General features: G+C 36.6%; 1 protein-coding gene across 1 annotated transcript in view; it reads right to left on the bottom strand.

The window, feature by feature from the left end:
• Cntln (centlein) overlaps positions 1–26,641 on the bottom strand; it is a 378,305-nt gene that overhangs the window by 351,205 nt on the left and 459 nt on the right. The window contains exons 2-3 of the mRNA XM_023715856.1: positions 26,363–26,615; positions 20,524–20,612 (exon numbers count right to left, since the gene is read on the bottom strand). Of these exons, the coding sequence (XP_023571624.1) occupies positions 20,524–20,612; positions 26,363–26,615 (342 nt within the window). The remainder of the gene's footprint in view (positions 1–20,523; positions 20,613–26,362; positions 26,616–26,641) is intronic.

The raw sequence follows: 26,641 nt of genomic DNA, 5'->3' as shown, positions 1-26,641 counted from the left end.
TTTTTTTAAAGTTTAAGACACTGCACATAACTTCTTTCTCTGACTTAATCTACTAATAAAATATTTTAGTAAGTGTGCAGTGATGGTGAACCTTTTAGAGCCTCCAATGATAATAGCCTGCTGTGGCACACATATCATCGGTTCACCACCACTGATCCTGGTGAGTTCACCACTCACCATAAATTTAGATCACATTCACTTGCCTTCTTTTTGCTTGACCAGTATCTTTCTTATGTTTATGTCATTTGATATGTTTCACTATCTTACTATTCTCTTTATAAGTCTAGATTGTTTTAAACATGTTCATATAAAAAACTATTCAACAAAAAAAAATAAAAAAAAACTATTCAACAATTTTTCTATGAATCCTCTGCTATAAGTACTTTTCAATCAAGAAAAATATCCTGTCATTCCTTTATTTCATAATTACTAACTCAATTTCTTAAGAAACTTTGCTGCTCAAGAAGTATTCTCTTATTTTAAAACAGAGAAACGAAAACATCAGTTTGCCAGAACTCAACATAGAAAGTGATGTACATTGGAAGAGAATTAGCTAATTCCCGGTACCCAGAATGTGTGCTAAGGTTCCCAAAGGTGCGACAGCAAACACGCAGGGGCACTGTGGGATATTTTAAATGCTGGAGTGAAACAGAAACAGCTGACATCTTTTGAATACTCGCAAATTACAAGCTAGGGGAAGTTCAGTTGCAAGGTCAGGCTGTACTATATTCCTTTCGTGGCATGATAGCTTTCTGTAGCTGAGTTTTTAATAGTTGTGAAATAAATAAAACAAGCAGAGTGCAAAACGCAGTGTGACACATGAAATAGGGGTGTCCGTGGCCAACCTGACTGCAATGTTTGAGAAGCTCTCCACTACACAAAAGACTCAGTGATGGTATCAGTAAATAATTATGATTATTTAATAATAAAATAAAATTTTTTCTTTTAATTTATTCACATATTTTAATAGCCATTCAGCTTTCAGAAACTAAATATTTAATCAAAAGAACTACAGTATTAAGTACTTTCTCTTTGCCTTGGGGCACCATAAAAAAATTACTAAAGGCATGATGAATGTAGAACACGTAGGAATCTTTCAGTTAATGTTTAAAGAAAATGCCCTTTATTTAAATAACTAAGAATTATAATGTGTGAACAGTTACTAATTGTAACATTTAAAATAACAGTAGTTGTTATTTGAAAGTCTTTTTTTTTTTTTTTTTTGGCAGCCTCAAGATGCCTTCAGGGCATTTCTGGTGTGGTTTGAGTATCTGGGTTCCAACCACAGTATCCTGAGCCTGACTGCTTTGTTTAAGCAGACATTTAAACTACTGAGCTAATGGGCAGGCCCCCCCAAATAGAAAGAGTCGGGACGGGGGCGCGAGCCAGCAACCTCGAGCTCTAGAGCCGGACGCGGAAACCACTGCCCTAGGTCGCCGCCTTGAAAGTCTTAACTGCTACAATTACAATTCTAGTCATTCTTGCACAAACTTAATCTCACTTCCTATAGCAATCTCAATATTCTACTAGGCTTATACCTCCAAGTCTAAATTGAAGGGTATTAAGAATATAACAATTCAGGTATTGAAAAATAAATCATATATTCTCAAAGTTAAATAGAGATTTTTTAACCATTAAGAATGACTAAGGTCCTGCTTTGGCAAGTGCAGGGACTAGAGTTCGAGCCTCGGTCTCACAGGACATGCCGGCCCAGCCCCCACAGCACACTGAGCCAGTGACAGAGTCTGGGCACAGTGATGCACACCTGTAATCCCAGAGCTGAGGAGACCGAAAACAGGGGAATTCACTACCAGTCTGAGCTGTATAGTTAGACCTTGTACCAAATACGCAAATGAAAAGAAAAAAAAAAGAATGACCAGGTATACTGGGAAGATAGCTCAGCAACATAAGCACCTGCCTAGAAAGTACAAGGGCCTAAGTTGAAACCCTGGCACAAAAAAATAAAAAAGGAAGGAAGAAAGGAAGGAAGGAAGGAAGGAAGGAAGGAAGGAAGGAAGGAAGGAAGGAAGGGAAGGAAAAAAGAAAAGAAAGCTAATAAAAAAAAAATTCAAGAGTTACCAGATATAAGTATCACTGGCTATTATCATTGAGAGGGCTATCTGAAACTCAGATTAAAACAATAAAATCTTTTGGGATGATTTTTGATAACTGGTACATTAATAAGATAATTTTATTGTCAAGTAAATAAAATCAAAAGTCATAAGACAATGTTTGGTTACTATTTAGTTATGTACTAAATTATGTAAAACTTCTGGATCACTTCACAGCATATAAAGCTGAATTAATTTCCACTTCCAGCCATGAGGGAATAAAAGGATGTTGATTTCCTTTGCTTCCATACATGATTTAAGAATATAAAGTACACAAAATTTTTTCAGCTACTCTATAACAGCTAACAAAAGGCCCATGACCCTTGAAGAAAGGTAACTAATAAGGTGCGCTCTATGACTGCCTTACCTTATTACCTTGAGGCAGTTTTCAAGCTACAACAAAAGGATGGGAGTATAAAATACAGTTTGAGGTATCATTAAGTAGACAAAGACTGATCATCAAGTTAAGTAGAGACATGTTCAAGAAGACCAAGGCTGCTAGAATTCTGGCAAAACATAGTAGGTGTTACAGCATCCAGCCTTAGGACCTCTTCAATCTCACCCCTTCCAATGTTCCCAGATGTGCCAACCACAACTGTGCTGCAAAGATTTAACCTTGACTGTCTGTGTCCGGCCACTTATGTATATAGCTTGGTTTCAGCTTGCTTCAAGGACTCTATACTTTGTATCTAGAATACCCTGGCCCAGCCAGGGACACTTCATGACTCACCTTTCCCCATTCCCACTTGCCCAGAACACTCTGGCCAAGTGAAGGACATATAATGAATCTCCTCCCCTACTCTGGCCTGCTCTATAAAGTCCCTGTCTTCCCAGCCATTGCTGCTGTTCAGGTCCACTGAGCAGACCAGCACATGCTAGTTGCCATCAATAAACCACTCCTTTCATGCCAGCTGTCTTGAGTGTGGTCTTATGTGGATTCGAGGGTGCCTTTTCCTGACTTTTCCTGTCAGTAGGATAGAGCTGAGTTAAGAGAGCAAGCTCCAGAAGTCTCCAGAGGGCCTCTTTTGTTCAAGTATTGATCAATCCATGTCTAAGTGAACTGTACTTCGGGCATGAGAAAGAGTGATTTGAAAGCAACAGATTGACTAATTCCTAGAGGTTAGAGACAGCTGGAAATAATTCATGTTCCCATGAGTCAGAATGGAAAAACTTCATTTCATAATATTCAGGGTATTAACTGGAGTCTTCTGATGTGTCCTGCATTACTTGGGAGATTGAATACAACCTAGACTGAAGAAAATCTGCCAGAGACACACCCTAATAAAGCTTAAATCAAGACTCATAAAGATCAAACTAATTTATGAATAGCTGCATACAAAAACAAAATTTTTTTAAAATATAGTATTTTTTTGGTGCTGAAGAGTGAACCCAGAACCTCACACATGCTAAGCATATATACTCTACTAGTATTCCTTGCCCCAAGCCCCTCCACATTCTTTAAAATATAAGAAATTTCCAATAAGCAATAAGATGAAATTCACAATGTCTAGCATCCCACCACGACTAGGCATTTAAAAAAATAAAAACACATATACTCAATACCATATGCTCTCATAGTAGAATTAGACTAATCTTCAAAATTTCAGAGGGCTGGGGAGACAGCTCGGCAGTCTAAGCACGTGTCTGGCAAGCACAAGGACCCAAGTTCGATTCCCAGTACTGCATGCTGTGCTGGCCTCACCCCAGGTGCACCGAACTGGCCACAGAAACCATGCTTGGTGGCACATATCTGTAATGCCAGCACTGCACAGGCTGAAAACAGGAAGATCACTGTAAGTCCCACCTGTGTAGTGAGACCCTGTACCAAATAAAACAATCAAGCAAAACCAAATAAATAAATAAAGCCAAATTTTGAATATGGTTGGCAGATAGAAATAGGCTATAAGTCAAAAATGAGAGGAGCAAGTAACTTCTGCAACCCAAAGAATGAGAACTGAGCAACCACTACTAACTTTTACTAGGCAATGTGACCCAGAAAAGCTTTGAAATTCAAAAAAAGTCTGCAATGCAGATTTTCAAAAACTATTTTTGAACAACACAGCCCTAACCCTACAGCTTTTTAAAAATATTCTCAATTTGTCCCAAGTCAGTGGAGAGCTTTTTGCTCACTTCAGATGAATATTAAGAACTGGCAAATGGCAATGGCAACTCCCCTGACGTTAACAGACACAGGCGCTGAGTGCCACTGGCTTTCAGCCCTTAACACTTCAACTCTCAACCGCTCCTTGCCACCCCATCAGCTCCTCAGCAACGAGGCTCATAACCACTCTGGCAGCTTTCTGCAGCTCTACCAGCAGCTTCCACTTTTAAAGTACTCTGCAGGTCTCCACAAATTTTTTTTCCACAAGTTCAGTCTGCCAAACTCTGTTACCAGTCATAACCAATCTCCACCAAACTTCCTCAGTTATTGCTAGTCTTTGCTGTAGTCTCTGGAATTCTTCAGGACTAGAGCCCCATGTGCTACCAGCTCTCTTTAATAGAAACTGCTCTCTGCCCACACTACCTGAGAACAGTCAACAGATTTGCAGGCTCACTTGAGAGAAGCATCACTGTGATCTATGCTATAGCACAAGGGGGTATATACCAGAGGAAGCTCTTCTCAACTAGAAGAGGCAGATGAGGGGGCTGCTTACATATAGCTGGAGTGGACTGCACTTCACAATTCTGTACACACTATTTCACAGATCTTTTTTGAGGACTTTGAGTGTAATGACAGAGGAAGGACAGGGTCAGGACAGAGTTATCAGGAGTGTCCGCAGGGCAGAGTCACCTGGGATAGATCCATGGTTCAGGCCTGATGTGACCAAGGCAAATACCTTCTGAAGATGCTCAGGGTCAAACAAGCACAGGTTTGAAAACAACAGCTGAGCCAGACTTCAGGAGAAACTATTGACTGATAGCTCCTTTACTGCACCAAAAATGGAAGGACTGAAATCATAACAGGCTGGTTTTGAGGTGTCTTTGGGGGTGGGGGTGGGAATTGTGTTGATCACAAAGTCTCGGGATGCAGAGGGATATAATGAAGGATCCTGATCCCTTCTAGATGGCAGCCCTGTCCACTATGGCTTTCCAGCTATTCTAAAAAGGGGCTGCAACTGCACCGTGCACAGTTGCGAATGAAAGACAGAAGTGGGTGGAAATACTGGAGGGTGGCTGAAGAGCTAAGTCCAAGGTGTGTCCCAAAGACCCTGGAGCTAGTCACCCCAAGCCCAAGGAGGCAGGGAGAACGGAGGGAAGGGAACCAACAGCCATAGGAACCTTCAGCTGTCAGAGGGAAAAGAAAAGGGTCCGTTTCTGCCTCAAATTGAGAACACACTTCCACAATTTCCTGAGACCTACATGTATTGAACATATCACAGCACAACAGCTACCTAATTTCAAAAGAGATGAGGTAAGGGCAACTCTTTAGAGAACCACTGAACAGATGCTACATATTATGGACAGCATGCACAGTATCATTGATTCAAAGAAGAAGGTTCTTCTCAAACAATTTATATATCAAGCCAAGCCCAGGCCCAGTGAGTGTGGGAGAACTTCTGGTTTCCCTGCACCCACAGGACCCCTCCAGACCAAAACTCAGGCACCCACATGAGACCCTCCACCGAGTCATTGGGACCCCTGCAACCCTTTGGAGCCCCCTCTCCCAAGCCCGCTGAGTGAGTGCAAACTTCTGCCACTCTCTCGGGACCCCTAGATCCAGCCCAACCTCAGACCCCACTAGTGTGTGGGAAAGCTTCTGTGCTCCCCTGTGCTCCTTGGGCCAGGGGCACAACAGAGGAGCACCACAGGTTCACTGTTGTGCCAGAGGGACACAACAGGTTCACTTCCAAGGGCTGCAGCAGAAAGGACCTGCACACAACAGCTAGACCCAGGACAGGCGTAACTGAATAAACTCAAACTTAATACATCTGCACCCGAATTTCAGAAGGTACTAAGGTTATAACTGCACCAAAGCTCTACACCAAAGGTCAGACATCAGTGCTATAGGAAATGACAAAGACAAGGAGCAAAAAGCAATCTCAGGCCTTGAGCCCACCAATAACAAGTGCAGAGGACACTAGCTCAGCTGAAATAAATGAATTAATAGTGTCAGAGGTAAAGAAACAACAGCAGAAAGTTATAGAGGAACTCAGAGCAGAATTAATTCCTGAAATGAAAAAAGAAATCTCTGAATTCATAGCATCTGAAGTAAAGAATCTAATACAGAAACATTTGGGGGAAACCCAATGCCCACCCAGAACAAGTGCAGAGGACAGTAGTTCAGCTGAACTGTATGAATTAACAGCATTGCAAGGAAAGAAACAACAGCAGAAAGGTAGAGAGGAACTCAGAGCAGAATTAATTTCTGAAATAAAAAAGAAATCTTTGAATTCATACAATCTGCAATAAAGAATCAAATACAAAAACATATGGAGGAAACCCAATCTGAAAAAAATTCTGCAGTAAAAGAATTAATAACTGCCTCTAAAGAAGACATTGATTAAAAAAAACAGAAGAGATTAGAAATATAACAGATTCCTTGAATGAACAATATGGGAAAGAAATAGATCACATGAAGCAGAGTCAAAGAGATACAGAGGAACTTCAAATTTCAATCACAAGCCTGCAAAACCATTTGAATGGAAGTTAAGACAGAGTTTCAGATCTTGAAGACACTGGTGCAGCTAGTGAAAAGGTGAGAAAGGATCTCTTTTAAAAAAAATGAGGATGCAGTAAAAAATAATTCATCACCTGCAAGATGATGCAAAGATAAACAATGTGAGACTAATAGGCATCAAGGAGAAAGAAGGAGTCAATACAAATGATATAAAAAGAATATGGGCAGAAGTAATAGCAGAAAACTTCCCAAGTATGAAGAAACAATCTGACATTCAGGTACCAAAGCATACAGAATGCTGAATAACTTCAACCCAATGAAAAACACACCGAGACATATAATAGTCAAGATCCCCAGAAATCCAGCACAAGAATAATATATTGAAAGCCACGAGAGAAAAGAAGCAGATCACATTTAAAGGAAAACCCATCAGAATTATGGCCAACTTCTCTTCACAAACCATGAAGGCAAGAAGAGCATGGAGCAGAGCATTTCAAGTCCTCTATGAAAACAAATTCCAGCCCAGACTACTATACCTTGCAAAACTCTCTTTCAACTTTGATGGAGAAGTGAAATACTTTCATGACAAAAAAACAACTAAAGAATTTCATGATTATAAAAACAACCCTACACAGACTACTGAAAGATGTTCTAGAGAGGGACCAAAATGATCAGAACTCCATGAACAAGGACAGAAGGAACCCACTAAATAGGGCTAACAATTAAACACAGGACAAAAAGAAGTAAACAACAGCAAGTAAATAACATGCCAATCACAAGTCAACACATCTCAATTATAACCATCAATGTGAATGGACTCAAATCACCAATTAAGAGAAACAGACTGGCACAGTGGATTAGGAAACAAAATCCAACAATATGCTGTATACAAGAAACACATTTAACTCAATAAGAAATTCATAGGCTGAAATTCAAAGTATGGAAACCAATACTACATGCCCCAGCACCTCAGAAAAAAGCAGGGGTAGCAATCCTGTTTTCAGGCAGTCTCAACTTCAAACCAAGAATGATCAAACAGAAGGATACTATATACTGGTTAGGGGAAAAATTCAAGAGGCAGAGGTAACACTCATAAACATCTATGCACCAAACAGAGGAGCACCCAGCTATATAAGACAAATCTTAATGGACATGAAAAATCTAATATCCAAGACCACAATCTTACCAAGAGACCTTAACACCCCCTTAGCTCAAAAAGAGAGGTCAACCAGTCAAACAATTTATAATCAACTCGGGAGTATATATACAGCAGAATACAGAAACCCCTATTAGAAAATTATAGACCAGTCCAATATGAAAGTTTTCTTAGCTGAAGAATATAAAGATGCTTCATTTATAGGAAACATTTCAAAAAGCAGAGAGATGAGAACAAAGTCTTCGTAGCAGGGTGTAACATACAGGGCATAGGAAAAGATCTTCCGGTAGGTTTTGTACCTCTCCTACATCCTAGATCTCAGAAGCCCCTCCACTGTTCTGAGGAACCTTAGATTACATTCTATACTTCATCAAGACTAAAACATATCCCACAAAAGAACAAATATTAAAGTAAAAAGTAAAATAAAAGGAGAAAAAACGCTGATCCTCTATTCACAGTTTAACAGCACGATCTGAACCAAATGATAATAATGTATTTTTTTAAAAAACTGATGTGACATTCTATTTAAGTTTACTATTTTTAGTAGTAACCTTAAAGTCATGAATTCTTTCTAGCCATGCATTTTCTAGAACAATAGTGAACATGTAGCAGAAGCTAATCAATTTTTAATTTCCTTTTAACTTAGCCACATCCATGGCATATTATCTATTCCAACAAAATTATACAAATTCTATGGAAAATTAAAGAGTATATATCTGACCTTGAAATATAAGTAATTAACACATTCAAATTTTTACCAAAATATAACTTTCAACAGAAAATTATACTAGTATAATATTCATATTGGCTTAAAGATCTCAGATAAAGAATATCTGGATAGCATTATCGATTTGGAATTGAAGAGCATTCACAGTTAATGTTGTGCCAAAGCTTCAACAAAGTTCTAAGACTTAAAGAAAGGATATAGAAGAGAGTTATAGTGTGGGTTTTTTCTTTTAATTTTTTTAATGTATTTAGTACAGAGTCTACAAAGTCTCACTATACAGACTGGACTCATAGTGATACTCCTGTTTTTAGCCTCACAAGAGCTGGGATTACAGGCAGGGCACGCACCACCACACCCAGTCTCAATTGCTGTCTGAGCATGCCCAGGGGGCAGGAGGGATTGAAGCCCTGACCCTGCGCCTGCTTGCAGGTGCTTTAATCCACTGAGCTATTTGGCTGGCCCCAAAACTTCATATTTGAGGGAGGTTAATTTTATGAGTATGATAATTGTGTATTGCTGATGTTATTTTAATGAACTAGTCTTACCTTAGCAACTATGGTGGGAGGACTTCTTTGGCTTGACTGAACCCTATCAAAGTCAATCTATAATGGCACTGACCAGTATAATCATAATCATACTAATAACACTGCATGTTTCCCCAAAACAATTCACAACTTTAAAATTCAACTCCTATTTGATACCTATGGACAATCACAAATAGAAGAGTATCTGGTTTTATCTTTTCATACTGTGTCTTCCCTACATTAATGTTCACTCTTGAAGAGTAACTTTCTTTCTTCTTTTTAATTTTATGTATTTGTTACAGGGTATCACTACATAGCTCAGACTCATAGTGATCCTCCTGTCTCAGCCTCCCCAGCACTGGGATTATAGGCGTGTACCACCATGCCCGGTTTCAGTGGCAATGACTGGCTCAGTGCTCCTGGGGTGGGGCCAGTGCAAAGTGGAGTGCCAGGGACTGAACTCAGGTATTTGGGCTTGCAGCCAAGTGGTTAGACCACTGAGCTATCTCTCTAGCCCCAATAACTTTCTTGTGTTTAAACTCAAACTTTACAATCACCAAGCTTTCATAATACTGCCTTCTAAAATACAAGTCCTTCTATATTTCAACTATTCAAAAATATTTAAAACCTGTTGAAGACATACTGCAAAACTATGATGTGTACACATGTATTATAATAAATATTCATACTTACATATTAATTTAAAATTCAAATTCCAAAAGAACAAAAAAATTATACACATGAATATGCCTTATAATTTTTCATTAGCAAAGTTCACTTAAGATTCCAAGTCATCAATATACTTCAACAATATTTCATCACCTCTCCTCTTCAAAAATAGTTGTAAATGTCTAGAGCAACTCAATCTAAAGTATGAGATTATGAGGGCCACTTGGGACTAAAGAGCCAGCTTTGGCAGAGCACAGAGGGTGGGATTCAATTCCTGGTGTGCCCTGCCTACCCCGCCCCCTGGGGTGTGCTGAGGCTGAGATTGAGACTGGGTGTGGTGGTGCACACCTGTAATCCCAGTGCTTGGGAGGCTGAAAACAGGAGGATCACTACGAGTCTGATCTACATAGTGAGACCCTGTAGACCCTGTACTAAATACATTAAAAAATAAAGTATGACATGATTATATGGAATCATTTGGTTACCTCTCTTATGCTATCATAAGTGAGACTATCTCATGACCTCAATGTAAAACTTCAAAAAGTTCGCTATTTTTACATCTCAACCAGAAGTTATTATTTTACACTTCAGTGGTTCTTAGTCACAAAATTAGACACCAGCTTCCACACTTTAGGTACACTTCTTATCTGGTGAATATAATGATATCTGAATATTAAAGGAAAATATAAATAATATTATCTTTGCTGTGCAAATTAGAAATGCCTTTGGGATAAAAGAAGGTCTCCAGGTATTTTCAAATAAGTGGATGCAGAAGTGTATTTCATGTTTAGTTTACTTCCTAACTACTTTAAATACTATTGATCTCAGCATTGTTTATATGTAATTATATCTAGTTCACTGTATTTGAAATATTTATTTTTGATGATAATGTAAAAATTAATCAAAATCAATGGAAAAAATAACCCTTTATCAATTCTAATGAATAGCTGAATATTATTTTTATCATCTCATGTGAACATTTTAAGTTACCGTAATTTTATTTTTATTGCTTGGCATTCTATTTATTTATAATACCTTACCTAAATTTTTTAAAAGAAATAATCATTACTCACCAACTATTTTAATTTTACAAAATAGTTTTCCAGAGTCTATACTAGTAAATCACTAAGTACTACTCTAAGTTTTTGTTATTGCTGTTTTTCAAGTTTCCAATCCCTAAATAATGTTATGAAATGATGAATATGTTTACAAATGAGCATTACTCTGATACTTTCAAATGACAGGGTGTATATGCCCCCATTTATGAGTACAATAAAGTTTAGATCTGCAGGTGGCTTTTAATGTTTTAGTTTTCTTAACAAGTGTAAAATTTGCTATCTCTTACCACAAAATATTAAAAAGTGATAATTTCCAATAACAGAACTTCAAAATCTACACTTGGTGTTAAAATCAGTAGTAAGAAAGAATAAATGAGGGCTACATCGTACAATAAATATTATGAATCAGAAAGAAATTGTTCAAAAGGTAAAAGAAACTAGGATTGGTGAAAGGAGTAAGGAAAGAAGGGAAAAGGAAGAAAAATGCAAGTTAGTTATACTACTAGTGTCTTTTAGTTCACGTAAAATAAAAGAAAGGGTGTAACTCCACACAATTAGGAATAAAAAGGGAAAAATCACAATAGATCCTGCAGAAATCCAGAAGACAACCTACTTTAAGAAACTGCACTCTGACAGGCTGGAAAATATAGAAGAAATAAATGGACACATTCCTAAATGTATATGCAAAGCTAAACCAAGAAGATATAAAAATTCTACATAATCCAGTATCAGACAATGAAACTGAAAAAATAACAAAACTACCAATAAAGAAAATCCCAAGTCCTGATAGATTCATAGCTGAAATCTATGTGAACTTCAGACAAGATAATAATGTTACAACTCCTCAAACTTTGTAACAAAATGGAAAGGGAAACAATACTTCCAAAGTCCTTCCTGAAATCAAGATTACCCTCTGTTACGGTTTGTGTGTAGGTGTCCCTCCAAAGCCTCATACAGCCATGAAGTGTCTTCTAGAGTTTGTGATTAATTCATGTTCAAATGTGGAGATTATGGGTGTGAGTGATACCCTGCTCTGGGCTGGGTAATCCTCATTGCACTGTAAGGGAGAGGCTTGCTAGAAGTTGCAGCTGCTTCCCCTTCCTTTGCTCTTTTCTGTTTTCTGCTGCCATAATGGTTACCCTCTGCCATATGCCCCTCTGCCTTGGAGCCAGCTGAGTATGCACCGAAACCTCCACTAATGGTGAGCGAAATAAACCTCTCCTTCCTTAATTTGGGGTGTCAGGTATTTCATCCCAGTAATGAGAGAAAAGTAACCAAGATACCCTCATATCAAAACCAGAGAAGGACTCACACTAAAAAGAGAACTACAGGCCAATCTCCCAAAAATCCTCCATAAGACACTAGTAAACAGAATGCAAAAATTAAAAAGATTATGCACCATGACCAAGTAAGATTCATCCCAATGATGAGGGATGGCTCAACATACGCAAATCAATAAATGTAATACACCACATAAACAAAACCAAGAAAAAAGAATGCACAATCATCTCAATAGATGCAGAAAAGGCATTGGGTAAAATCAAATCCCATTTTTGAGGAAAACTCTAAACAAAAGTGGAATAGAAGGCATTTACTTCAATCTGATAAAAGCTATCTATGACAAACCAACAGCCAATATCATACTAAATGATCAAAAACTAAAATATTTTGCTGTAAAATCAGGAATGATACAAGGATGTCCACTATCACTACTTCTTTTCAACATAGTTCTAGAAATATTAGCCAGAGTAATTAGACAAAAGAAAGAAATAAAAAGGAATATGGCTAGGAAAGGACAAAGTTACCTACTTTCTTTAATAAATGGTACTAGGAAAACTGGCTTTCCGTGTGCCAAAGATTAGTTCCATATCTCTTACCATGCAGTAAATTAAAATCAAAAGCGATCAAAGATCTAGTGAACAGTAAACCACAGACACTTAATTTTCTGGAGCATAAAGTAGGTTCAACTTTTGAAGATACAGGTATAGTCAAAGACTTTATGAACAAACTCAGCTTGCATAGGAAATACTACAAAGAATCAAAATTGGGATCACATTAAATTAAACAATTTCTGTACATCAGAAAACATCCACAAGAGTGAAGAAACAACATATAGCACAGAAAGAAATTTTATCGGTTATTCCTTAGATAAGGAATAATATATAGAATATACAAAAAACTCAAAAAAACAGCAGAATCTCAAATTTAAAGACCCAATCCAAAAATGGGCATCTGAAATAAATACACATTTCTCACAAGAAAAAGTACCAATAGCAAGTAAATATCTGAAAAAGAGTTCACATCATTATACCAGCTCATTATAATAGCTAAATCTTGCAAAGAGTCCATTTGTTCATCAACAATGGATAAAGAAAACAGAATGGAGTACTATTCTGCCATAAAGGGTAAACTTAAGACACCTCAAGACCATGAAATAAAAGTGAAATAAATCAGACACACAAGTTTAAATATCATATTGCTTCTCTAGCATAAGAAACTCAAATGGTAAATAAGGATAAAATGAAAGACAGATATTATGATATAGGAAGTTGTTTAAATGGGAAGGGAAACAAAGGACAGGGGAAAGTGAAGAGAAGTAAAAAGGATTTTTTAAAAGGAGAACAGAAAGGGAAAAGCAAAGCTTTGAATGAGGAAGTAAGAGTGACTGAAAAGAAGGGAGTAGAATGAGGAAAAAAAGAATCAAGATTATATTATATATAGTTTCAAATTCCCCATGATGAATGTAATCAATATGTATGACAAATATGTACTAATAAAATGTTTTTTATTTCATTTTATTTTTGTATTTTTTATTAAGGGTCTACAGGGTCTCACTATGTAGATTGGACCTGTAGTGATCTGCCTGTGTTCAGTCTCCCAAGAATGGGGATTACAGGTGTGTGCCACTACACCCAGTTTCAATCACCTTCTCAGCATGCCCCGGGGGCAGGGCCAGCATGGCAACCAGGGATGGAATCCAGCCACTGTGTCTGCCTAAGCAGGAAAAAAAAATTAAAGTTTTGGTTGAATGATTTATGGTAATTGTTCTGTGTCCTATAACCCTGAACTATCATGCCCACCAACTCACTTCCCTCCATCCATCCTCAAAAGAATTAACAAGTAATGCAGATGCAACAATTCATGAAACATGCAGATACAGAAAGAATTAGCTAAACCCCTGAAAGAGACTTAAAGCTCATAAGTATACAAAACTCACCTATAAATTCCTCTTCCATCAGTAAAGTAAAAAAAAGAATCTATGATTCAGATACCGATCATGGATCTGTTTCAAGTAATTTTCATTATTTAAAAAACTTTAAATTCCAGGGGCCAGCGAGATAACTCAGCAGTCTAAAGCACCTGCTTATGTAAGCTTAGGCAAAGCATAGGACCACAGTTGGATTAAAGGCACCACATGCCATGCCAGCCCTGCTCCCAGGGTGGGCTGAGTGGGCCACAAAAAAAAAAAAAAAAAAAAAAAAATTTAAATTTCATAGCACCTTTACAACATATTTTTCCCTCAATCACACATTTAATGTTGGCCTCAAGAACTTTTGGTTAGTTCTCCTCATACTTTACTGTCTTCTACCCACAAAGCTTAGAGTATCTCTGGTGAAGGTGGTATACAACAAAGTATAGAAACATTCAAAATGTTGGACTGTGAATTGCTTCTTAATGGTTGGCCACAAAGCAATGCAAGGTACGTATTAAGTTGTCCTCAAAACAATAACACAAGCCTGATTTACAGCGTGGCACATGTTCCTTACATTTGGTCATTAAAAAAGTCCTCACAGACCATAGTTAAATCACTGCCCTAATACAAATAGATGTCAAATAGCAAGAAAAGAAAAAAGAGGAAGACACAAGAAGGTACAATGACTGCAAGAACTGTTTAAAAAATAATAATGATTAGTAACAATCATCCCCCCAACTCTATAGATTAGTAGCAGCAAACAAACACAATAATTCACTTCCTTGGATCTTTTATTACAATCACATGATCATTAGTTGTAATACGTTAAAGCAGATCTATACAAAATGCAGGACAGTACATTGTTGGATAAATCCACAAAACACAATTTTTTTCTGCAAAATAATGGGTTTCCATTGTTCTTCACTAAACTCAAAATATTTTAATAGACAAAATGCTATTGTTAAATTTAAAGCCAACATTAAAGTTTGTATTTAACACAAAGATCTTAAACATGGTTACGCACTGGCACTTTGCTTTGTCTCAAACATACAAAACAACTGATTGTGAAAAAAGAAATTAATAGGATGTTCAGAGCTAAGAAACTAAGAGCCACGATAAAGGATTTAGAAGTTAAGGACATGAAGGAATTACTGAATTTGAGTGACACTGCAAAAGAGAAAGTGACTGATCTTGGGAATTGATTTTCTGTCCACAGAGAAACTGAAAAGTATCAAAAGTTACCAATAAAAAGATGAACAATTCAAGATCCTATGCTTCCTAATCCATTGATATTCAATGGAACTCCATACTGTTTCTTCTATGTTTATTACTACCATCTCTTACAATTTTCTATTATACATTCAAAACTAAAATACAGTACTTGTACTCTTTAAAGTAGTAACAGGAAATGAGACTTTACATTTAATTGCAGGAAAAGTAGATTTGTAGAGCTAATACAGAAATGATATATCCAAAATTTGCCTTTCCTAGCAACAGTTCATAAAATTCAAATAAACAAATGCACTCAGATATCTATAAATCATAAAAAATAGTATTTCCTATAAATTCATAAATAAACTATATTCAAGTGTTTTCCTACTTGTATATTCTATTAGAAAAATCAAAATTGTATTTATAATGAACTTCTAATTAATAGTATTAGAACATTTTTACATCTTTATAGAACAAGGAAAAATGATTACATTAGTATAAATATCCTTATAATGCTTATTAATTTCTATTAAAACTTTTATCTTTCTACAAATGTCCTTTCCACTAGCCAGTACTCTTTTATAGTTAAGAATAGAACTCCTTGTTAGCACAATGTTTGACAATCAGATGATACTCAAATGATACCTTTGAAATTTACAAAGTTAATACAGCCATCTCTTTTAAATATGGCCATACATCCCAAATCTCATGCATATCAAATCTCAGAGTCTAGTATCTCTGCAACTTGGTATGCACTAGGGATCCATGCCTAACAGCTACATGTTTCCTCTAGATACACATTAAGAAAGTCCTAGAGTTTTCATTGGCTTCCTATAGACTGAATTTTACAATTTTTTTCTTTGGTCTCTTATATCTTGCTTTGTCTCAAAGAAAGGATGTAAAACAGAGCTGATTTTGAAAAAGAAATCAATAGGCTGTTCAGAGCTAAGATACTAAAAGCCAAGATAGAGAATTTAAAAGTTAAGGACATGAAGGAATTACTGCATTTGAGTGACATTGCAAAAGAGAAAGTGACTTAACTTGGGAATTGATTTTCTGTTCACAAAGAGACCAAAAGGTATCAAAGATTACTCCTCAAAATGTAAAATTTAGAGAAAAAGAAGAAAATGGCCTGTGACGGTGAGAAAGTTAGACAGCAAAATAACTCAAAAAAAAAAAAAAGTAAGTTGTACAAATACACATATACTGAGTCTAAAGGGGACTATAAGAATTAGAAATGCCAAAAGCAATGAATACAGAAAAGTCCAAAGAAAATAATATAAAATGACTCAGACTTCATTCATATAAAGAGAAATGCAAGTGAAAATCATTTTGGGATATTACTTTTTATATTTCAATATTAATAAAAGTTGAAAGATAATGTGACGTCCAGTATAGGGGTAAAGCATGTACCTTCTACATTGCTGGTGGAAATATAAATTGGGATAGTTTCTTAAGCTGATGAGTTGGTAGTTACCTATCAAATATATGCAGCTGTCTCTTTTTTCATCTAGCGTGTAAACTGTATTTCTGGATAAATGATTGCCCAAACATTGAGAAATGACTTTTAGAATGACAATGTAAAAAGCTCCCCAATTCATTCCCCAATGAAACTGATGAAAACTTTAAAATAATAATGATAATAACTACCTAAGTTCTCTGGAAAAGATCCTAAGAACAAACCCTTTAGCCAGCAAAATAGCTCAGTGGATTAAAGCGCCTGCTTAGACAGATGCAGGGGCTGAGGGTTCGATACCCGCTCCACACCCCTGTGCCGGCCCATGGTGAGAAGGTGACTGAGACTGGGCATGGTGGTGCATAACTATAATCCCAGCACTTGGAAGGCTAAGAACAGGAGGATCACTACAAGTCCAATCTGTGTAGTGAGACCTTGTAGACTCTGTACTAAATACATTTTCTAAAAAAAGAACAAACCCATAAAGAAAAATGTCTTTTTCAGAAACCTAGGAAAATTCACTAAGAAAGGTATATGTCTATGGTATCTGAACCAAGACAACTCCTTCTTTGTATGCTTCCCGCTCAAGAGAGGCTCTACTCCAGAGAGCTACAGTCAAGATCAAGTGACCCCTTCTCTGTATATTATCACCAGCTAACCACTGTAGGTCTTTCTTCCCAGAAGAAAAAGTGTAACAGAATATCACATCCTACTCCCATTGACTGTCATTGAGGCCAAGTACAATTTCAGGGGCACTTGAAATGAGAATTCATTCTTCTACCATCCCAAATTTATGGAATAGGCTCTACTTTGGGCACGCATATTAAAAGCTAGAGTCTTTATTCCAACTTGTGACACAATGGTCCCACAAAAATGGAGCCAAACAAGGATATAAAGGTATTGTCTCCCTTCTGGAGACTAATCAGTTCCAATAAGGGCTGATTTCCCAAATTGTCCCCAACACCAGCTCAAAAGCCTAAATCAGAGGGTTGTTTTTTTTTTTTTTTTTCCCTGCAGGAAAAAGCAGAATGAGAAACAGTTCCAAACCTCTTCCAAAGAAACTGATTTCATTTACAACACATTAAAGAAGTTCAAAGTCAGGGGCACTCTCAAGAACAATGAGAATTATGGTTAAAGGCAAATGAAAGAAGTTAAACATAGATTAAAGTTGTTCAGCGGTGGCAAACCTACAGCACAAGTGCCAGAGCTGTCTGTTTGCACCACTGAAAACTCTAAAAGGTTCGCCAACACTGAGCTAAACCACAGTCCTGCGGGAAGGAGCCCCTCTCGGATTGGAAAAAATATCAAACACTGATTGTGAAATGTCAAAACAGCCACAAATGAAATATATTTGTATATACAACAACTTATGCCTTAAGTCAACATTGAAATGATTGAGCAAAGAGTCATAGGCAATGAGCAGAGTTTAACAGCTGCATGCAAAGACAGAAAACAGCCCTGCCAAAAATACTGTGAGGCCTTAGGAACTGTGGGCACACCCACATTTGCCCTAAGAGTAACACCACCAGACTTAACACAGTGAGAAGGCAAAACAGACATCACTAACGTATAGCAAATAAACAACAACAACAAAAGAACAACAAACCTGGGTGTGAATATGGAGAAAGAGAACAGTAACTTGATTTACTATTTCTAAAATGTCCACTTTTCAAGAAGAAATTATAAAGCAAAGAACCAGAAAATATGACCACCCACGGAATTTAACCAAAGTAGAAAATAGAGTTCTAAATATAAAGATACTGCGTTTATTAGAAGCCCTTATGTATTAGAGACTGATGATCCTTATTCAGGTTCAGAATTTGTGCACGCACCTATACTAAAGTTTATTTGTAATACCAAAATCAATATAAGTAGTCATCTGAAAGCATGTACAAAATGGCAAAAAATTTGTGCCACCTTCCCAATCTGTTCCCAACCTACATCAAATAAGGTAACACTACCTTCCCGTAACAACTATCATTTTGTAAACACTTGTGTCCCTTTCATGATCTATGCAATACCACATTTTACACAGGCTTTTGGTTGACATTTGAAAGGATCATTACTGAGCAGTTTCCTATTGTTTCTAAGTGAAAGAAGGTTGTTTTGTACCACAGGGAATAATGTGTTACATAAACTCAGTAAAATTTAAATTATATTATATTATATTGGCTGTGAGTTCAATGTTAATCAGCAATAAATAGTAAATGAATATCTTTAAACAGAAACACACATAAAACATGGTTAAATGTTGATTTACTAACAAAACTGTTGTGACCAAAAGCTCACAAGAACCTAATCCTTGATTCTCCCTAGGAGAAATGGCTGTGTGTCTGCTAATTCAACTTTCCAAAAATTTTATAGAACATAATTATTATTAATAAATAGAAGTGACTATAACTATTGAAGTAATTATGGGAGAAATAGTTATGTCTGGAGTTTGCTGCAAAATAATCCAATGGCAGAGAAAGCAAAGGAAGATAATTTTTTAAAAATTGAAAAAATAATAAGATAGAAAGATAAAGAAAGGATCACAGAAATGGCAAAAGATGTCTCTCCTCTAGAAGCTTTATTCTACTTCTTGGAAAAAAATAGAGGGAACCTGTGATCACATTTCATCCCATGGATGCCTCAGGAAGTAACAAGGATACTTCAACCAAAGACTTAATTCTAATTATAAAAAGGGAAAAAATGATGAATAAGACATATAAGCAGCAGGAACAAAAAATGATTACAAAGGGCCAGCCAAATAGCCCAGCGGATTAAAGTGCCTGCAAGCAGGCACAGGGGCCGGGGGTTCAATACCCGGGCCTACAGTGTGGCCCTACCCCTGGGACACATTGAGACAGCAATTGAGACTGGGCATGGTGGTGAAAGCCTGTAATCCCAGCTCTTGGGAGGCTGTAAACAGGCGGATCACTCTGAGTCCAATCTAGATCTAGTACTGAGACCCTGAACACCCTGTAGACCCTTCCCTAAAATACAAAAAAAAAAAAGAAAAAAATTATTACAGTATTTTAAAGATCACAAAATTAAATACATTCAGGCATATATCACAGATTCTTAACAAATCAAACTCCAAAAAATATTAGAATAACCCCTGGGCTTGAAACTTCAGGAAAAAGGGAAAGAAAAGATATCAAGACACTTAGCCTCTCATTTAGCAAATGCAGTAGAATCCATTTAATAGGAAAGTGTTTTAACTGTTACACAAATGTACCTGGAAATACTATACAATAAATGTCTGATAGGCAGCACCCAGAAATACCGTTTTTAATGTCCAACGAGAAGCTCAATAATCTATATTTAAACCACAAGGCATCCCCTATAGGATAATAAGGCATAATGTGAAATTACTCAATCTATTCCCAAATACTTACTTAATCTGGCAAGGTCATCCCAAGGCTTTCATGTACAAAATGCAATTATTTTAGGGGAAAAGTGAGTTGGGCCTAAAAATTTCCCTATAGGAGCAATTTATGGAGTAAAATAACAAACAATAGGGACTCCGATTTTTAAAACCAAGCTAAAACACCTAAAGACAAATGTATAAACACCCTTTCATATAATTCATGCCATTGTTTTCTCTTATTTACAAACTCTCCAAATATGACAGAACATGACATATAGGAGAATGGGGCCTGCCTATACTCAGTAAATTAGCACCTTTTGCAATGAATCCAGTAACTATTATATTCTGTTCCACATTCATTTATAAGTCAAATTAACCTCTTTAGAATATTAATAACAAATACAGTCAACAAACCAAATATTCATGAAAAATAATTTGGGATCTCACCTTTCCACAACCAAACTGACAGCATGTGTAAGATCTGGGCTTGTTACTTGGAGACGTTTCCACAAAGACCACACAAATTCTTTATCAGCCTTAAAGAAATGAAAGCTATGTTAAGTGCAATGTTTGGTACCAATATCAAAGACATTATATTAAATTTAACAACACAATTACTTTCTCCCTGCTTCTTTAATTATGAATTCTTTAAGGCACAGTAGGAAAATTTTATTTGAAAAATCTCTCACAATGGTAACCTATATTTAGTTTTAATATTTCTGCTATCCCCAATTTGGGGTACAAATGTTGAAATACTGATTTGTTTTCCAAAAGGAAACTGCATGGCAACCATTGCTCCATTTTTCAGCTCTTCCTCTGAGCCAATTCTATTAAATAAAAAAAAAAAAAAAGAGTTGCCTAAAATCACTGTCTCTACTTCCCTACTTCCCATTCATGTACTTTATGTCTTCTAATAAGATTTCCATCTTCACCATTGGTAAAATCACTCATAAAAGTCCTCTACTCTGCCAAATCTAATAGACACTGCACAATTTCAGTCCTACTGCCTGTATTGGTTGTTATTAGCTCTTATTTGACAGTTAAGAATCAAGTTGGGGAAGTTTTTAAAAAATAGTGATGATCTAGAAATTCAGAATAATTAGTCTTAAATAAGATCCAAGCCTCTATACAGTATTTTCTGAAATTTCCTCACATGAATCTGTGTGCTCAAGTCTGACAAACAGTGCCCTGACTGTGTGTAAGTCCCATGGTTTACACACTAATTTTTCACTGAGATCACCACATTTCTATCTCTGTTTGCTTGACTAACTGGTCCAGACTTCTCTCTCCAGCTGCCTCCATCACAATTCCCCTGGAATACCTAACACCTTAAAGTTAGATTTTGTCTAAAGAACAATTCTTCGTTCCTTCACACTCACAAACCTGCCAATCTGCATCTCAGAAAATGACCCCACTATGTACTCATTAGTTCAAAGACCCAAAATGTAGAAGTTAATCTTGGGTGGTCTTTCTTCATGCTTCCTATCCAAACCATCAGAAATGGTCTTATCTGCAAAACAGATCCTAATTCTGATAACTCATCACTTTCACTCCTGTCACCCTAGGCCAAGCTAATTCCAACTCTTGCCTAGCTCCTTACAACAGTCTTTAGCTTTACTGCTCAGAACTTCCCAGGATTCCCCCTAGACTAGGAAGCAGTACAAACTTTTTAACAAGGCTACAAACCCCCACACAATGTGGCTGCAAACACACCTCTCCAGCCTCATCTGTCCCTCTGTTCTTTCCCTCACATAGATTTTGTTGCTCTATTAAAACTAGCATCTTTGTACGTAATTACTATTTACTAGGTTTTTATAGATTATGCCTTTATTTCATTCATGTCTGCTTAAATACCACCACCTCAAGAGAAGCCTTTCCTGGCTATTGTATTTACTATTGCTACCAAAATACAAATTTCTAATAACCCCTTACCTTGTTTCTTTCTGGGTATGTGTTTGTTTGTTTTGGGAGGGTTTTCTGATTGGTTTTTGTTTTGTTCTGTTTTGGTTTTGTTTGGCTTTGACAGACTTCATTTATTAGTTCTATATTTGGCTGTTTGAGTTTACTCTTGTGACAGATACCTCAATTTGTACCTGTCTCCATCCATTCTCTTTTAGTTGTAGAAAATATTTTCTCTCCTTGCTGGCCAACTATCACTATGGCCTCTGTTATCTATGGCTATGCAATTTAAATTCTGCCAATGAAATAAAAATGTTGCTAGAGCTTAGATAAATCTTAAAATTAGACTTATGTCTACCAAATGGCTTATAAATACTTTTTCTCAGTACTTTGCTGCTTATTTAATTTACATACTCAAATGTATCCATCTTTTTCATTATGGCTAATGGATTTTATGTATGAGTTGGAAAGTCAATCTGTATTCCAAGATTTAAAATATATTTATCGATATTTTCTTCTAGAATCTTAATATTATTTCTTAGTTGATATTATATGTATTTATAGTATATATGATATATAGCAGAATGGCTATATCAAGCTAATTAACATACCCATTAGCTCATATAAGTATCTTTTTTCTGAGTGAGAAAACTTAAAATCTATTTTCTCACCAATTTCCCAAGTATACAATACACTGTTATTCACCATAGACTTCATACTATACAATGGGTCTAGCAATTTGAAAAAAAAATAATAAATTCCTTGGCAAAAAATAACATGTCACAAATGGGCTGTGGAACTAAGTGATAGTTTTGTGAGTATTTTAGTTATTCAAATGTTGTATTATCTTCAAAGTGGATTACACCTCTAATTACTAAAAGCAAATCAATAGGGCTCCCGCACAACAATAACAAACCCACGGACAAAGAAATCAGGTAAACAATTCCATTCACAACATGAAAAAAAAATACCTGGTATTTAACCTACACAAAGAGTAAAAGATTTATAAAATAAAATGCATAGAACTCTGAAGTAAGAAATTGAAAAAGATATTAGACAATGGAAAGTCCTTCCTTATTCAGAGGTTGAAATGTTAAAAATGTTACAATGACCATATTTTCAGAAGTGATATACAGATTCAATAGAATTCTCCATTAAAATATCACCAACATTGTTCACAGAGCTAAAAGAAAACAAAAATTAAAATTCATATGGAATCAGAAAAGACCCAGAATAAGCAAAGAAATCTTGAACAAAAAGAGTAATGCTGGAAGCATCACAATACTGCATTTCAAGTTACACTACAAAGCCACAACAACAAAAACATGATATTGGAACACACACAAACACACACACACACAACAGAGAAGTAAACAAATGGAATAGAACAGAAGAAACAAACAAACACACATCCATCTGATTTTTGACAAAGATACAAAAAACATATGCTGTTGAGAAAAACAGCTTTTTAAAAAAACAAATAATGCTAGAAAAACCATATATTCACATGCAGAAAACTTACATTCAAAAATAAATATCTCCCCCCAAAAAAAGATAGAACTAGTTTTCCAAACTATTCCAGACATTATTAAACAAGAAAACGCCTGCCAACCACATTGTTTTTATAGTTCCCTTTTTGGGTACTTAAAGATGTTCTTTAAGAAAAAAAAAAAAAAATGAGAAATAGCTGAGCGTAGTGGCACATGCCTGTAATCCCACCACTCAGAAGGCTAAGGCAGGAGGATTGTTGAGAGTTCAAGACTAGCCTGGGCTACAAAGTGAGCTCATGGCCAGCTTGAATTGCATAGTAAGACCCTGCCTCAAAAAGACAACAATAAAAATGAGAAATAGAAACCTCTAATACTCATTGTAATAATTCTTTATTCTTATTACAGAATTTCCAGAGCCAAATAATTTAAAATTGCAAATCAATAGGGCTCCTAACGCTTTGTACAATGTTTACTAAACTCAGCACATGAAACAGCTGACTAAATGCTAGTTGATTTGGGTTTATATTTCCTTTGAGGTAGACTGATTTTTCTCTTTTATGCATCAGCTTCATTGAAAATAACACTATATTCAAATACAGGCATCCCAAAAGGCCTTTCTTCACGAAGTACCTATGCTCCAGACACTTGGATGAGTGTTGGAAACATAAGAGGCCTTCAATTGACCTCTACTGGTGGAATGAAGTCAACAAACATCCAAAAACTATTTCTTACATTTAAACCATTCTATCAGAATTCAAGGAAAGCTACAGGAGATATTTGCAAAGTATGACATGATATAACCATTTGGGAAAGTATCATTTTTAAAAACTACAGAAGAAGATTTACCTATTAGGAAACAGCTACTAACAGTGGGAAGAGTCTACAGAAAACAGCCACAAATTCATATTTTTTAGCACACCTAAATTTCTCACATAAATAAATCTGGCTTAATTCTCTCACATTATTAATACCAATTATCATCTGCTTGCAAAAAGATATTTACATCATTAAGTTTGCTAACTAACATGTATTTTGTCTTACAGTCCTAATTTTTTTAAAGCTGAAATTGGCTTATAGGTTTAGTGAGTATATCTGACTGCTACCAAACAAAAGTCAAGTTTTATAAACACTAACTTACTTTTTTTCAAATGGTATCATATAAATCGCGTTAAATGTGCATTTACCAATACTTCCAGCATCTTTTGTCACAAACTAAATACATCCTTGAAGGATACAATTAAAATTAAGAATATGATAAAACTAAATTCTAAATCAAAGAAATAAGGCATAAATGTCATGTACTCAATATTAACCTCTGGCACATCCTTGAAAACTCATTGAGAGAAGCTACTCTCAGAAGTTCAACTACTATCCTAAGCATGTAGTGTCCTTGCTAATTTGGAGGCCTTCTGGGGGGAAAAAAAATGTAATTATGTAACACAATCACCGAGTAGGATGAAAAGTTCCTGTTAAGAGAAATGCATTTTTATTACATATTTATTCTGAGACATTCCTATGGAGTCAAGTGCTACACAGAATCACTCCTTTCTCTTCTCCAATTGCCTAAAATTGAATTTCCATTGTGTGGACACATACACTAATCTAAAAGAAGCTACCACACATAATCACCAACTAATCAGCCGAGTTTGGTTTCCCATTAAAGTCATGAAGTTAATTTAGACCTGAATAACACTCACTCCCTGCTTTTATTCATTCATTCATTTCTTGGTGCTGGGCTTGAGCCTCAGGCCTAGCCTATATTAGGCAAGTGTTCTATCACTGACTGAGTGATGTACATTTGCAACCCTGAACAGCATTTTTTAAAAAGTTTACAAAACAGGATATTCTTTCTGAAACCATATGTGTGTTTTCTTACTAGGCTGAGATGTAAAATGAACTTCTTAGCTTTGTTTCCAAATTCTAGTAATTTAATAGTTTCCTCAGGTGTTGATTTCTAGCTGGTAAGTGGAATAAAAGACATGTAAAAATAAGTGTTTAATTACATTCTTTTTTACAAAATAATTGGGAGTTCAGTATTTTCCTATTTCCCAAAAGCAAGAGGCTGAAGTGATTAAAGTTTTATGGTGTGGGATAGTCTTAACTTCATTTGACATTACTGAAATGAAGAATCTTAAATTCTAAGACCATCTCAATATTTTTACCGTGCACACAGTACCGGAACCATCTTCCTCACCCAGATCTATCCAGGATCACAAAGGCCAATGCCTTCATCGGAAGCCACATTTTTAAAAAAATCTAATAGTGAACAGACTTAAGGGAAGGCGTTCACTAGGCTGTTTTCAACGAATAGATTTCCTTAGTCAAGTTAGGCATGAAAGTAGACATTTCAGCTCCTTAGCCAGTTAAGGTCAGAACTATGGAGGGAAATGGGAAAATGTAGAAAATTTGGGCAAATAATCTCCAAATAACGACTGCTTCATGACTTCTCATTTTTAACCAAGGAAGGTGGGGTCTGCTGGAGAAAATATTTTAGTTCATCAGTCTTTCATTTATCCCTCTGTTCCTTAACCAGTGAAAAACAATGTGAAAAATGAAATTTGGCCAGCCACAGGCTTACCCAACTTGTTTAAGCAAAGGTGTATTAAACCATTGTCCTGTTAGACCCCTGATCCAGTCAACAAGGACCTGTAAAAGGGGCAAAATAACCCAACAAAACAAACTGCAAGAATGAATTTCATTAAGTTTTATTAACCTAAACTGCTACTGTACAGTTACTTTGACAGCAACTATTGTTCAGCGAGTTCTCGACATTTAAGGTCCTGGCCCCTTGAAAAGCGGGTAGAGGCAGACCCAAAGGAAAACTAAATTGCGCCGCGTCAGGCATATACAAAATTTATAAGTAACAGAAAAGTAATGTTAAGGCAAATGCTTTTCACACAATCATCCAAAACGAGAATTCCCTCGTTCAAGGAGGACGGCTCGCCTTGCGCCCTGCAGCGGCACGTGCGGGGCGGGACGCTGTCCGCCCACGTCCCCAGCCTGAGGGCGGGGTCCGTGCTCAGCGCCGCAACAGCGCCCAGCGTGCGTGCGTGCGTGTGCAAACTCGGATTTCGCGACCGCGCGCCCCGCCCGACGCCCGCGGCTCCGCCCTCCGGGCAGCAAGGCGGCGGGGCTGCAGGGCGTGCGGGGCTACGAGGCAGGCAGGCGGGCGGGCA

Source organism: Octodon degus, unplaced genomic scaffold (assembly GCF_000260255.1).
Source record: "Octodon degus isolate 3935 unplaced genomic scaffold, OctDeg1.0 scaffold00044, whole genome shotgun sequence".
Taxonomy (NCBI): domain Eukaryota; kingdom Metazoa; phylum Chordata; class Mammalia; order Rodentia; family Octodontidae; genus Octodon; species Octodon degus.
The sequence above is the reverse complement of the archived record's forward strand: the minus strand, read 5'-3'. Positions and strand labels throughout refer to the sequence as shown.